We start from the raw sequence: 15722 nt of genomic DNA, 5'->3' as shown, positions 1-15722 counted from the left end.
TCTGGAGTGCCGGCTATTGAAAAAACAAAAGAGAAGAAAATCCCTGCAGCAAGTGAAAAGCGAGGTGGTGGAAACAGATATGCTGCACAAGGGCAGTAAAATTTCCTGGCCAGAAGAACTTAGACCTCCGATATCACATGTACTGAAACTGCAAAGAGTACCAAATGAGAATGCCCTGCTTAAGACATCTGCAGAGTGAAACGTCTCCAGCGTTTGAAAGCTGTCTAATAAGAAGCAAATAAACCAAGAGTTTGAAACTGGAAGCCTTTTCTTTTTCATTTTCTGGAACTGCTTCTCCTTTCCTACTGGCCTATGCTGGCTAAGGGAAAGGTCTGAGCAGGTTGGCTCAGAGTCCTAGAGGGTCTCTGGGGAAGGTGTCTGAGTGTACTATTTCTGCTTAATTTGGGCTGCTCAAGCAGGCCCTGATCCCAAAAACATGTGGACATAACAGAGACCTTTTTTCTTAGTGCCTTTAATATTACACTGGTGGCCCATATAAGGATTTCAGGACATCACATGCCTAAACTGCACAGAGTTTGGCCATTTCAGTGATTTCCCCAATTGTGGTAAGATTAACTAGTATTATTTTGCCTTTTATGAACAAATTTTTAAAAAAGACTGTAAAAGCATTGCAGCTGCTGAGTGCTATTGTGGCTCTGATCTGAAAGGAGTAGTCAGAAGCTGTGGTATCATTTCTCTCTGTAACAAAAAGGGAGCAAGAAGCGAGGCTGAAATGCAACCATTCCAACATGCCAGATTAAACATTTTTGCAGGTTTATTTTGGGACCTGTAGGTGGCCTCATTTTAATAGTCAATAAACCAAGAACTATTAGTTCAACTTAGCAATGAACTAAGCAACACTTTCTCTTCTTGCTCTACTGGATATGGATGCTGATGAGTTTGCTTCCAGTGCTGCTCACAGCTTGCCATTTCATTCTGTATGCAAGTGGGTGCAGTGCATGCTGATTTCAGTGCTGGAAGTGTGGACACCTGTTGTGCCTGCATCCTTACAGTATTTCAAGACTGAAAAGAGAGACTGTGAAGCTCTGAGATGGAACTCGTAGAGCAACCTGTATCAACTACTTTGCATTCCATCACAGACCACAGGTGAAGGAGCAGAGAGCCCCTGACAGCACACGGACATCATCCACAGGCATTTTGTAATGTATTGAGCAATAAGAATAATGAATGTAAGTCACATACTCAGTTAGAGAAGACTTCAGCTCGTTGCTTAAATCAATTCAGTTGGCTGAAAGACTGCAAAACAAGGATAAGCGAACCAAGATTGAGACGTTTCAGTACAACCAATAGAACACCAGTATCCACACTGTGCAACACACACTGGGGAGGATGAGTTCTTCAGCATCACTTCATCAGAAGCACTGACTTAGCATGCTGTCTTGCTGAACCTAGGGAAAAAAGCCATTATTTGGGGTGAAGAAGATAGGGAATAAAATGAGTCTTAGCCACTACTACAGAAAGTACCTTTGTTACTGTTAAAGGGGGCAGTAACATGTCATGCCTCACTTGAGCAGGATGGGCAGGCCTCATCCCATGCACCACTGAGATCTCTGTCTTGCACTGGGCAGTGGCTGAGTGTTTCAGCTGTACCTTGCTTTTTAACGGAGGACAAAGCTTTTGGACACCACTTACCTGTAAGTCTGAGAGGCTGATGCAGTTCTTCACAACAAGCTCCCAGTTCCTTCCTGGAGCAATGTCTCTGCTGTATAACCCCAGGTGCAAGTCTACCACTGTCCATATGAGCACATGTGCTGTAGCTGCTGTGGTAAGGCCCCAGTGTTAACCAATTCACATACAAAGTGTATGTTTTTAGTATAGCAAAGCAAGGCAGGGCGGGGTGCCCAGACCTGCATCCTATTTCGTTAGATACCAGTTAGTCCATCAGTCTGGGAGCATCACACAATCATGGGTCTGAAAGGGAACTACAGGCTAAGAGGCAGTATCAGAAGGGAGTAATCGTTGGACTAATAAACATTATACTAAGGTGGAAAAATAAGTCTTCATTGTGTCCAAAGACATCCAGCAAGTGAATTAATCTTGCAGTAACTCCCAGGTTCCTGGGAGTAAAAGCATGGAAAAAGGTTTGAGAACAGCCTGCAAGTTCTTCTCCTCCCTTGCATCCATCTTTCCAGACCCACCGCTGAGCCGATTTACTGAGTGGCACTACCTTGCTGCCCACCATGTGCTCCCAACTTCTGTCCTTACAGACAAAGCCCTGCCAAAACCCCTTTCCAGCCAAGTTTCTTGGCTGCTGATTGAGCCCAGGCACTGCGGGATGCCTACAGCTCGCATGCCACTTGCCTGCCATACAATATTGGCAGCTTAGAGAAAGCAAGAAAGAGCAGCTCTTGGACTGCAGCTGTGGGCACATAAACCTGCTGCAAAAACAGACAAACGAGGGAGGAGAGTGGGATTATTTATAAAGGAATTTATTTTATATCCGTGTACAACAAATATATGAAAACAAATTTAATTTGAAAAACGTATATTTGATTTCTTAAAAGTATTGAACTCTTTTAAGGAAAGGTTTCAGTTATTAAAAAGGTACTGAAGCTAAAATTATACTTGGATAGATACATGTTTGTGTATGTATATATATATATATATATAAAACGTGCAATTTTTTATATATATAGTATATATAAATAATGTGTGACATGGTATTTTAAGGTATGCTATTTAAACATCTGAGTAACAATAGAGATATTATAAAATATAGTTTGCTATTTCTACAGAATTTGCATTCAGTTTTCATAAGCATCTAGACAGTGCAAAATGTAAAGATACAGAAATATTCTCCTATTGTTCTATACATTGTGCTCTATTCCCAAATTTCCTCCGGCATGATCATAACCAGACCGAACCAAGTATGGAGGGTTCAACACTAGCCCTTCCTAGCATCTTCTTAAAGCAATAAAAAGAAATCTGTCTTACCTTGCCCTGCGCTGTGGTATAGTTTGCGCACAAGAGAGAACAATGCATTTCCTATGTTAAATGGTCTAACTCCCAGAGATCACATACACCTCACCATATTGACTCATTTCATTGCACTCCATATCCTGCAAGAATAAATCTCCTGTAGGACAGCACACATTACTGCACACTGAAGTTTAAGCAATATATTTCTTTAACATAAGGCAGAAATAGACTGAAATTTGATAACACTTAAATCCAACAGCAATCTGGAATTAAACCACATTTATGTACCACATTTTTATAGATGCTGCCTTTTTTTACGTTTATGTCAGAAAATGTGGTCAAGAAAACCCACTTTTCTTTAAATAAAAGTGAGAGATCAGAGCAGCCCTTCTCTAAGAAACTGCTAAAAACCGATGGAACCAGGAGGAACTTGGCTGCCTTGGAACAGCGCAGGTCAGTCCACAGCAGCCTTGTTAGAAGCAATTCCTTGTACGACATCTGGGGGAATGCTCATGTGAGAAGGTGCTCATTGCACTTTCAGCTCTAAGTATTTATCATCTGATTTGCATGTAGTCTAAGCTGAGGTACTGCGCGCTTTTTTCATGCATTTGCTATTTGTATTGGAGATTCTGGCCATTCTGCATGCTTTAACAGTGGCTGCATTTTAACAGAAGTATGTTTGTACTCTAGGAAATGTGTTTATTATCACCGACATAAAAACCTCAATCCTACTTCCATAAAAATCAGTGGTTGTTTTGCTCCTCCTGGAAATAAAACTGGATCCAAATATGTTAGTCACACGGCTTGCTAATAAAAGTGAATACCGTATTCATCAAGTCTCTCAACGCTTAAAGGCAAAGCGGTGTCAGCAAATACTATATGTTATAGCTTAAGAAACAGTATTATGCACAATTCTAGGCAAACTTGTTCAATAAAACCTAAAAGCAGCTGTGAAAAACACCTTATAGGGTGGCAAATCTTGCTACATGAAAACTGCTGGAGCTTTGATAGGCTTTTTTCCGATTCATTTCTTAAACCAACTCTGCACTCGTGTCCTACATCTCAATTGCACAAAACAAGGGCCACAGCCCTGCAGGCAGCACGTGTCCAGGCCCCACCATCAGACAGGGCACTTCAGGTGTCCCCCTGCCTGCTGCGTTCCTGAGCTCCTTTTTAGCAGAAGCTGTCCTGTTTATGAATCCTACTGTCAAGCAGCTGACCAGATAAAGAGCATGGTGTCATCCCTTATCTAGCAGTGCTCCAGTTTGCCTCTGCACTTGCCCATGGAATGGCCACCTGCAGATTTCAGCCTCAATTCAGATTTCAGGCCTCACAAAACAACCAAGTCTCATTAGGAGCTTGCATAAGTGAGCCTTACTAGTTAGAGCCTTGATTTGAATACCAGAGGGGAAAACAGATGCTGAGACAATGTTTACGCCTTTTCTAACCACACCCTTGAAATGTTGGCAGTAAGTTAGCCAAAGGATGGGCTCTGCATCTTATCCATCTCTTCTAGTTGGGAAGGAACAGCCATAAATACGAGTCTTTGCAGGGTGCGGCTGATACTGGGAGATGGCTGAATGCATATGACCAAAGGCTGCGTGCCTCGCAAGTCAGAACAAAGCAGAAACGTGCTGGGAATCCAGGATTTCTTATGCCCAGAAATTTCCTATAAACTGGAGATAAACACAATTCCCATCTCCCACACAAAAACGAATATTATTCAGACCTACAGTAAGAAACTACTCACTCACAGTGCCAAAGTCCCTTGATTTAAGGATTCCCCAAAGCAATCTCTAAAAAAAAAAACAAAAGAAAACAAAAGAAGAAAACCCATAGAGTCAGTCAACGCATTTTTCAATCCAATTATATAGTAAAATGCACTGGCAGGCAAGGCCTCGGCTCCAGAAAGGAGTGGAAGAAAAAGGATGGTGAAAAATGCTTTCATACATTAACACATTCTTAGGATATAAGGTAGCAGGTAGCTCAGAAAACATGCCTTGTGAGCTGTGTGGGATGAAAGCAGCTCTCTCCAGGCTTGCCATGTCCTACAGCTCAGCTTTGCCTGTTTGGGCAGGACGGGTGCTACCGCTGCCTTCCCCTGCGCTGTTCTTCTCTGCGGGTTTGAAGGATAACGAAGCAGAGTTTATGCAGTATCGTTTGCCAGTTGGACGAGGTCCATCGTCAAAAATGTGCCCAAGGTGTGCGCCGCACTGAAACAAAACACAACAGGGTATCACTGGGATTCTGCACAGCTCAACAGTGTCATTCGTGGCAGTGTTATGCAGTGCTGCTTCCAGGAAAGCACGCTAGTGCCTACGCAGCCCTTGTGGTTGGGATCCACAGCCTATGTTTATGGATGAGAGCTATCCAGGAAGGTGATCTGCTGATACCACCAATGATTGAGATTTAAAGCCCAGCCTTCCTGCACGTTTCATGTCACATTATTTCTATCCCTGCACTTTGCAGCTGACAAAGTATCGGGATAATATTAACTTTTTATAATTAGTCACTTAAATTCCACAAGTTCATTTTTACAGTCTGCCACAAGAAAGAAAAAAAAAAAAAAAAAGTAAAATAAAAGGTTGCACTGGAGAAATATTTATCTTCAACAGGAAAGTCATGCTGCTTTCCTAAAGAGCCTTTGCCTTTCAAGTCAATGGCTGATCTCAGTGAGAGCTGGAATGATGTAACTGAGATCACAGAGCTGTTAGCAGGTTCTCAGTCAGACAGCAAAAATTAAGAAGCGCCAATTATTCTTAACATTTAATTAATTCACAGCATTCCAAATACAGAGAGGCACTACTGAATGGTGAATGAGTTAGTGATGGCAACTTTCTACCCTGCAGTTAATGTGCTGCTAATGTACTCCTGCTGTTAGTGCTTTCAGTTCATCAAAGCACTAAGAAGGACGCCTGCAGAAGCAGGTAAGAGTCTTGGCTTCAGGTTATACTCTCTCAGCAGACTGAAGCTTTCATGGCAGTTAGGAGGAATAGAAATGCTTCTGGTTAGTGGCAGCCCACAGAAATCCTCAGGATCTGCAGCCCCAGCCTCCACATCCCAGAGCTCCCACAGACAATCAGAGGGAACACCGCAGCCCAGAAGGACTTTGCAGTGATGGAAGAAAAAACAAGACAAACGGGAAAAGGCAAAGGAAAATTGCAGGGCTATTACAAAAGACAAAGCTTGTTTTCCTGGAAGACCACTGCCTTGCAACCTTTTCTTCCATTCTCCAGCCCTTATTTCATTATCCTTCAGGCTGGAGGCCCTTTTTAAAGCAGCTTGGACAGAAAACCTGAGGAGTTTCTACAAGCAGAGTCTCTCACAATGAGGCACTTCACCTGATTAAAGCTGTTCCATACCTCAGAAAAAAAAAGTCTGAAGAAACTTAGTGTCCCAGAGAGAGCATTTTTCTAAATGTTCGGCATCCTAATTAAATCATCTCGAGGAAGAACGCTTCAAAACCTCCTGCCTAGAAGTGTTAAACAGATCTTTTCCAGATTAACGTTTGCCTGAAGATAAATCATTCCGTCTCCATTGGACAGAAACAGAAGAAGAGAAACCATAGAGAGAAACGGTCTGCAGGAGTAATATACTCACAAACATATAGACCAGGGAGACTATCTATCAAAAAGGCTTTCCTCACAAAACCTGAAAAGCTGTGCTCAAGTTCAAGGTAGTCGCATTACACCTTCTTGTGCTGGCAGAATCACACCAGGGTTGGATTACTGCAAAATTTGTTACCTTTGGAGATTACCCCTCACCAAAAATTTATGTGGCGATTCTCTCTGTAGAGGACTCTATAACTCATCTGCCCTGAAAAGAAAAGTAATTCAACCCTTTGTATCGCAGCATAAGAACCTTGGCCCTCAGCTGAGAGCACAAAGGATGAATTGATTTTGCTGTCCTCCCCACTCACAATAGGTGCCGACCATTTTTCTAGGGCGTACAGGCATGCCTGCAAAGCCTCGCCAGAAGCAACAATCATCTGTTGAGGCCTTATGCACAAATATCCCTGGCAGAATGCACTTAGGATGGTGACATGGACTGAAGCATCTGAACTATGTTTTTAGGAGCAGGAAAGGGGGGGCTGCTGCTAGCTGTCAGTATGCTTGGATCTCCAGCCTCCTGGTTCTAATATGCTGCCGGCAGTTGCAGAGAGCAGCTTGCAGTCAGCTGCTGCAACCCATTCTGAGCTAGCAATGTGCAAACAACTCTTCTGCGACTACAAAACTTTATTGATTCTTACAGGTACAAATAATAGCAAGGGAGACCTCAGGGGAAGGAACTCTCAAGCAGGAAAGAGAAAAAAAGGGAGAGCCGCAAACAGATTTACATTATTCCTCAAATGCATTTGCAATTAACTTCCACCTGCCACTAAAAATCGACCTTTTAAATACATCCAGGGCAACGCGCTTCCAAAAAGTTATTTTTAGGATAAGCCCACGCATGTCTTTGCTTTATTCTACAGCTATTTCCCCCCTACTGTACACTTTCCATTATGGAGAAGATTAAAAGATGTTTCTTACTCTCTCAGAGAGGTGAAAGGACTTTGAAAGAAAAAGCAACTACTTTTTCATCTGCAAAAGATTAATAAGGGCTTGGGTGTGGGAGAGGGTCCTTCCCTCCTGTTTCACTAAGGCCTGCCATATCAATCCCGTGCATTTCCAAGCTGCAGTAAAGTTGTGCCTTTCTGTGCAGCTGCACGTGTGATTCACATTCCGAGGGCTCTGAGGAGGGGAGGAAATGGTTTTGTTATGGATACACAATGTGGTGGTATTAACTGCGCTGAGCAGTGGCTGCAAAGATGTTCACCAATCTTCAAGCTATTTTCCTGTGTGACTTGATCATCCGTGGGGTTACTGCACCAGGAAGCTGGCAGAACTGATCACATGTTGCCAGTGGATTATACAGCGACTTTGGTTGTGCTTTTTTCTTAACGCTATACATTCAGTTTTTGGCTTTGCTCTAAGTTTATGGTGGCTGTTTGTGCCTGCTGCTAACGCTGCTGGTCTCAGGTCTGCTAGTGCTGTTTTGTTTGGCAGCAGGCAAATGAAATTCCCAGATTCCATGTCCTGACCACAGGCTGCCTTGGGCTTTCCTCCAGTGAACCCAGGAGCTGTGGCCATCTTTTGAAGGGTGTCAGCAGACACATGTTCAGCAAGCTGGTAGCACGCTTATTTTAGCACTATTCAGCCCTAAGCAGAGGTGAAGGAAGTAAGTTACAGTTTTGATTACTCCAGTAATTACTGATGAAGCGAGAGACTCCCAGCCTGTGGTCCTGTTGCTACCTTGCTAAGGAATTTTAGGGAAATGGATGTTCCAAAAGTATTAAAACCCATCTGCTAAAAAACAACATCAAAAATGTAAATGTACATTGTACATTTGTAAAAACTATAGCGCTGTGCACAAGGTATGCTGATTTGGCCATAAACATATTTATGAGAGCCAGACCCTCTACCCAGAGTGAAGTTAGTGGATTCTCCACATAAAGATGATCTCGCCTCTCTTCAAGAAACTTCTTAACTCGCTCTGAGCATTTCTATATGAGAACTGATTAACATGTGAGGACTTGTATCATCAGCGCTGAAATCAGTTATCCTACCAGCACTGCTGTCTGGAAAGAGCACAGCAAGTTCTCACGGCCCAGATGAAGCCCTGCTTCCCTTAGGAGGAAAGTGGGTGCATGGAGCAGGAGCCGCAAGCTGCTGGGTACATCTGCCGAGCGCCTCTGTTAGGCAATGACTGCACCGTTCCCTTTGCAGAGCAGCACAAAGGGTGAGAGCAAGCAAGCAGAACAAGACAGATAACGGAAAATTTGGGCGTGATGTGAATGACTACTGACTTCATTATTATGGCAGACAGGAATGTTTGAGGCAGCCATGAGGACCGTGCTGGGAATGTGCGCTGGGGCTGACTTAGAGCTGCTGCACGGTAATGTGCAGTGATGGAATCAGCACACGGGCAGTTGCTCCACTGCTTCCAGCTTCCATCCTGGCTGCTCACATGTGGAGGAGGTCAGCCAGGCACAGGAGCTCCTTTGAAGGGATCCTCTTCAGGAAGACAATTTCTGTAGACTCAGCACCAAGCCTGGCCATTTACATCTGCTCTGTTAAATCTCACACCAGACAACAACGTGCATTCCAACAAGCCCTTGTGCTCATTCCACCCAGCTGTTATACCTACGGCCCATTGTGCTCTCTTATAATGATTACTATTTAATGGAACTGAAAGGTTTGCAAATCTTAGAGAAAATACAGCACGCTGTAATGATTTTTGCAGCCTTTGCCATCAGAATGGTCTTTGTGTGCTATAAACTAACCTGACTGCAGGATATTTCAATCCGATGCATCCCATAGGAAAAATCATCAGTGAGAGTAATTGTATCAGGACTGATCACATCATAGAAGGAAGGCCAACCTGGAAAAGAGGAATAAAGGTAAGTAAGAAAAGACAGCGTATATGATGGCATACTAAAAAGAAAAGAGAGAATCACACTGAAAAATGTTGGCTTGGGTTGGAAGGAACCTGAAAGTTAATCTGGTTCTAACTCTCCTAATCTCTTCTTATGTCCCTATGGACAATTTCCCTGGGGATCTCATCCAATTGTTCCTTAAACAGAATTTTGCTCTCCTGATGTTCATGATCCTGACTCTATTCTTTGCCAGGCCCATATTCCTCAAGATCACAAACTCAAACAGGGAGTGGTTACTATTATGGCCCAGGCTGCTTCCAGTCTCAACTTCATTAATTATCTTCTCTGCATGTTATGCCACTGCTCCTGCTTTGAGAGGACCAGGAGCTCTGGGCAGCTGTCTCCTCACCCTGGCTTCTCAGCTTTTGGAACTTCCTCTCACATGCTGAGAGATGCTGCTGTTCAGAACGCAGCTGCAGTGGTGCTGACCACCTCGGAAAATGTAATCATATGCACCATTTCCTGAAGCTGAGTTCCCACATAAGGACCTGATAGGCCTCGAGGTCATGTCAACATCCACCAGGGCCCATCTGAAATCCCACCAGATATGCATCCCTCTCATTCAGTCTCCTGCCAAATATTGCAACACACACAGATAACTCTTACTCTCTGTGTATTACACATATGCCCATGCAGAGGAAACTTCCTTGTTTGTTCTTCTAGTATCTGCTAAGTATTTGCTACAGATGATTTCATAAAATGACTTGCAATAAGCTATTAAATAGCAGCAGTTGTGAATCACTGCATGCAGATGAGTAAAGGATGTATACAACTTTCCATGAGTAAGAGAAGTAAAATCTCCTGTTCAGTAAAAGAAGATGTGGAAGCTATCTGAATATGGGTAAGGAAAATGCATAAATTGAAAAAGAAAACTGCATGTCCTCAGTTGTATCTTAAGTCATCAAATACAGAATACACTTACTAGGATGCAAGCACAGGAGGCATGCAATTTTAAGAAAGAAGTGCTCAGAAATGCATTTCTCTCTCCCTTTTGGGGAACCTCTGTATATATACAGCAGCATTCCTGAGCCTGCAGCCTGAAGGTGCTGCAGGTCCCAAGTCTTGTGCTCCCCAGGAGACTACTAATATCACAAGTGTTTCCCCTCCCAGAACTCACTGCAGAAGTAGAGTCATTTTTTTTCCCCAAAAGCATTGCAGATGGGAGAGTAGCAGACAGCAGACAGACCGAAGTGCAAGAACCCTGAACAGGGAAAATGTCCCACAAGACAGGAATTCAATGCAGCAATGACAACCGTGAAAAAACAATTTATAAGTTCTTCCCCTCATGCAAAATCTCCCTGCCAAACAAATACCTTCACAAACAGAAAAGGAACAAACATATGACAAGTTTTGCAGAAGGGCTTATCCTGTTGACAGAAAAATTGATGCCTCCTAATTGGTGGCACCTCTCCAACATCATTCATCATCTCCTTAGCAGGGCCTCTGTCTAATGAAAATTGAGGTTTTACAGAGAACCGGTCAGAATATTTTTAATGAAACATTTTAGTTACTGAAATTCAAATATTTTGCAAACCAGACATTGGCTACTTCTCTATTTGCCCTCGTATGATGGCAGAGAAGTTCCAAAGACGGAACTGCCTGGAGCAACCGGCTATCTCATCGTGTGAAAGCATTTGGAGGAGGAACACTGCACTGCTGCAGAAATCCTCAAAGGCAACCCTCCCTCCTCCATAACGGCAACAAGGGGGGAGCTTCAAAGGCTGCTACACAGAGATTGAAGCAATCTGTGTCTTGCTGAGAAAATTATCTTGTGAGAAGGGTTTGGAGGAGATGTGTTTATGTCAGCTTTGACATTAAAGAAAGACCATCCATCCTCCTTTCTCCAGGCTTTTCCTTTTGGTCTTCCCATTCAGCACAGGAAAAAAAAAAAAAAAAAAAGAAAATTATTTGCTTTGGATGCATTCCACGCACTTTTAAAAAATGAAGTCATCTGAAACCCATATAAATCGTCAAACTCCTCCTAAAGAAGCCTTTGGACCCAAGTGGAGTGACTTCAGCTTCTTTCTACACATGACACGTGTTCCAAAGACTCTACCATTGCCACATGTGCTCCCCAAGGCAGGGACTAGGAAGCAGCCCGTGCCTCCACGGTGCAAACCTTCAATTCTCAGTCATGCTGCTTCTTCTCGAGTGCCACTAAGGCTTAGGGACCAGGGTCACCAGGCGCTGGGACAAACTGGTAACTCCATGAGGGCTGACTGAAACCTGGGCAAACCTTGGGAAAGAAGAGCTCTCGAGGGCACTGTGAAACACTCTGCCAGTCAACCCTGATGAGAGGACAGACTGCTCACCAACATGGGGAGCCAATCTCACCAAGAAAATCAGTCCCTCTCTGCTGTCTCATTTCTTCTCTTCAGAGCTAAAGTGAAAAACCTATCTGATAGTTTGCTAAGCCTTCTATGGCTTTCTATTATAAAAGCTGCCAGGAATAAGCTGTGGAAGCAGTCTGCTTGCCAGTACATCAGGCAATACCCATTGACATTGGAAAACCAATTAGACCCCTGGTGGGTTTTTCATATGCTTGTTCTTTCTTCATAAGCGGTGAATGACCCAGCAGCAGACCGTCCTTGCAAGCCCCAGGCTACTTTTCCTGCCATCCCACTGGCTGCTGTCAGCCACTCCTTCCCTTCCCAGCACCCATTCCTTCCTGCTGTAAGGCCGTAACATGGCTGACTCTTTACTTTAGGTGGCTGCTGACTGTGCACTTGAGGGCAGTATGGCTGTTTGGTTGGGGACGCTTCTGCACTGATGCAGGAATGGGTTGGAAGAAGATCGTTTTGAATCCCTTCTGCTTCTACAGAGAGAAACAGTAATCCTTAGAGCTGTCGAGATGGGGCTCTGGAGAAGACCCTTTAAAAATGGTGGTGTTTAGTCCCAAACCTCCACAGGTTATGACCGTCTGTCAGATCTGGCTCAGCACATCCGATGGGCAGCAGGAGCAGGAGCAGGAGCGCTGCCGTTTGAAGGATGGCAAACCGTGACAGCCAGGAAGAAATAGCTGCAGGAGGAAAGGGGCAAAGGGTAATTGCAGGAGACAGGATGGGGCGGAGGGGGGATCTCCCAGCTGAGTGAACAACTTCAAATGACATTTGCACAGTTTCTCTTGCAAAGAGCAGCCCAGCTTTGTGCGTACATTTATCCTTGAATGTAAATTTTAGTCTGAGGGAATGAATGGCAAACTAGAATGGTCAGCAATTTTTGTCACATTATAGATATTTAGAATGGGATAATTCTTATTTTCACAATCATTTTACATCATGCTGGCAATATAAAATAAGAGTCTGTTGTGTTTGTGTTCAATCTAGTGATCCTTCATGAGGGAATCAGACCACTGCATCCTAAGGGTCAGTTTTTTGGTACATTAAGCCAGACATGCAGATGAACAGTTATTCGGATACATAGCAGGTATGCTTTACTGGATTGAAAATACACCAAATAAAGGAATGATGTTTTATTCTTTCAAGTACCTAAGTGAAAACCATGTGGAAACTGAACATCGCTGACAGACCTTTTCCACTCCATCCTGCATAAGTAATAGAAGAGATCTCATGCTGCAGGGCATCACACATACCAAGTCATGTCCTATTCTTTCTCATTTCGGTAGATTCCCCAAATGTTTCATAAAAGCTGTGCAGCATTCCTAAAATTCACCATGCACCACCTCACCAAAACTGAATCTCTTGTTCTTCATAATGAGTTTTGTACTGGCAAAGAGGAGACAGCCACTCTTACCTCATAGTCAAAGAACATTTTCTTCAGAGCAGAAACTGTATGATACTGCCTTAGGCACAAGAAGTGAGGAACAAGAAGGAAGAAAAGTGTTGGTTCTGGTAGCCTATGATGAATGATGCTTTTGCAGCCCTGGTAGTAGGGTTTCAGATTGTTTGAAAGGGGCATCTTTTTTCTCATGGTCAGACTTATTCAAGGTTCTTGACTGAGTTGTTACTACCAATGAGCCACCTAAGGTGGGCACATTATGGGCAGCTGGCACAAGGTGGGTATCATGACAACATGGGCAGCCTGCATGTAGCAGTCCCAGATGGCAGATGTACTGAGCAGATCATCTCCTTAAACTGTCATGCCAAAGTTAAGGCAACGCTTGAGTAATACGGGCATACCGTGTGCCAAGCATCCAGCCACTCCTGTACAGTCCTGGCAGAGAAATGAGGCCCCAGCCAGAGCAGGCTGTCTCATTCATGTTAACACAGGAAATTCTACAGCACCTTTGTATCGCTGGCTTCTCCAGGACAGTGCTGACCTCAGAAAGACATTTTGTTCCTGTAAACATTTGGAACAGTCCAGCTGCTGATTGACTGATCAATTTTAGAAGCATCTCAATCATCCTTCTAATTTTGGACGTTTGCATGCATTTTACTGTACTTAGATCTCCAACTTCCTAATAATGCAAGCACTTAGACATCTAACTGTTAAAATATGAGCCTATAATTACTTGCAGAAGCAAAACGGCAGGCTGCTTTTGAAAATCAGCCCTGCTAGGCTATTTTCCCCCCTCTCATGAACTAATATTCCTTTTGACATTTTTTTTTTAACAGTACAATTGTGATCTCAAAGCATCTAGTGCTCTGACATTATTCCCATTTCATACACCTGCTGACTGGAGACCTCCACAGTCTTTTAATAACTGTGATGTCAGTAGTTATGTTTTTCATTTTAGAACCCAAAGAGACCCAAAGTTCAACCTGCATTTTATCATTCTTTACTGTAATTATTCCAAGCATTTACTTCAGTGAGTTATTTACAGATGGAGAAGTAGGGGGAGATGGAAGATGTTAAAACTACCAAATGGCACCAGATGGAAAAGGGGACCTTGACCTGAAAAATACCTCGTTTCTCTGATGTGCTGTATTTTTAGAATTCTGATTCCCTTTTAACCTAATGCGGATTGATGAAAACCCAAAGGCTTTTTAAGGTAGAGCATCATCATTTATCTTCACTGAGAAAGCTATGTCTGTGTAAAAACATGAAGCATATAGGAGTTTAAAAAAAAAAAAAAAGAAAAAAAAAAAAAGAGGTAATAAAGCTTCTGCTTTGAAATTGCTGTAAAGTTGAGGGGCCTTCACTTTCTTCTTTCTCACAGGTTTATTGAAACCGAATCTGAAAGACGCAGGCATCCACAGCTGTAACTTCTCACATACAAGTTTAATGTAGAACTACAAAGTGACATATTCCTATTATGTAGAATGCTTCTGCAAACACGGGGTTATTTTTCATAATATGCTGGGTTATTTTTCATAATATCTCCATGATGATTAATGCATAATAAATATACATACTTACAAATGTTTTACTGTCAGGTAACACTACTTTCAGTGGAGGTCCCTTTAATTTACCCAAGTGTAGCTAGAAACAGACTCAGACACAGAAACATTCACATTCACCAGCAAATGGCTGCACACTGGATACATATTTCATGGGAAAGAAAACATGGGTCCTTTCTAGCACCATCCAGGCTTAAGGATGCAGCAGAACATGCAGAGCACTGGAGTGATAGCTAGGCTGGGGGGAGACAAAGACAAAAAGCATCTTAATTTTGTAAAGAAAAATGAAGATTCATCTCTAGCACACTGTCTCTCTTACCAGGAAAGACGTGTTAGCACGACAGGTAAGTGTGACAAGTGAAGTATCACTCTGACAGAACAGTATGCAAAGGGGATTTTACAAAACAGTTCAATTCCTAAAAACATCTTTTACCAAACTATCATGATCTGGGCGGGTTTTTGTTGTTGTTTTATTTTAGTTTGTGTTTCTCACATGGGAAACAAAGAAGCGGGAATCATAAGTAAATGTGGCCTTTTTCACTTTCTGTGAAACAGTACATGCAATCCAGATCCACTTCTTCGTTAGTGGAAGAAGGTTATATTTGTTTAAAGCGATTGCTAGGGGAGATCTGAAACTTCACATCCAGAACTTCATTTGACATCTGAATTTTCAGAATGAGAGTGACCCTGCCATTTCTTGAGCAATGAAAGCATGGAGCCTGCTCACTTCAGCAATTAATAACTGTATGACAATATGACTACTGCCATAACCGCTTCCTTTGTCCTCTCTCTGTGTTCTAAAATACTGCTAAATACAAATAGCCTTGCTCTAAAACACTTTTGACATCTCCAGCATCTAGGCTGCTGTTAAAATCAACAGGTAGGCAGAAGCTGGGATCTTCCTCATGTCTTCCTGCAAAGATTGAGTTACTAATCGTTTCTGTCTTGGTTCAGGTTCAACAAAACTACTGAACCTAACTCACTTCCTCCCAAAGGATGGCTTTCTC

General features: G+C 42.9%; 1 protein-coding gene across 3 annotated transcripts in view; it reads right to left on the bottom strand.

The window, feature by feature from the left end:
* Window positions 1-2434: 2434 nt before the first annotated feature.
* Window positions 2435-15722, bottom strand: part of MSRB3 (methionine sulfoxide reductase B3) — a 75257-nt gene continuing 61969 nt past the window's right edge. For all 3 annotated transcript variants that reach the window (XM_015855672.3, XM_015855704.3, XM_085514493.1), the window contains 2 exons: window positions 9263-9360; window positions 2435-5153 (listed from right to left, as the gene is read on the bottom strand). In XM_015855672.3, the coding sequence (XP_015711158.2) occupies window positions 4989-5153; window positions 9263-9360 (263 nt within the window). In that variant the 3' untranslated portion in view covers window positions 2435-4988. The remainder of the gene's footprint in view (window positions 5154-9262; window positions 9361-15722) is intronic.

The sequence above is a fragment of the Coturnix japonica genome, chromosome 1 (genome assembly GCF_054131305.1).
Source record: "Coturnix japonica strain WE chromosome 1, WE-NBRP24, whole genome shotgun sequence".
Lineage (NCBI taxonomy): Eukaryota > Metazoa > Chordata > Aves > Galliformes > Phasianidae > Coturnix > Coturnix japonica.
Note: the sequence above shows the minus strand (reverse complement) of the source record. Positions and strands in the feature narration are given on the sequence as shown.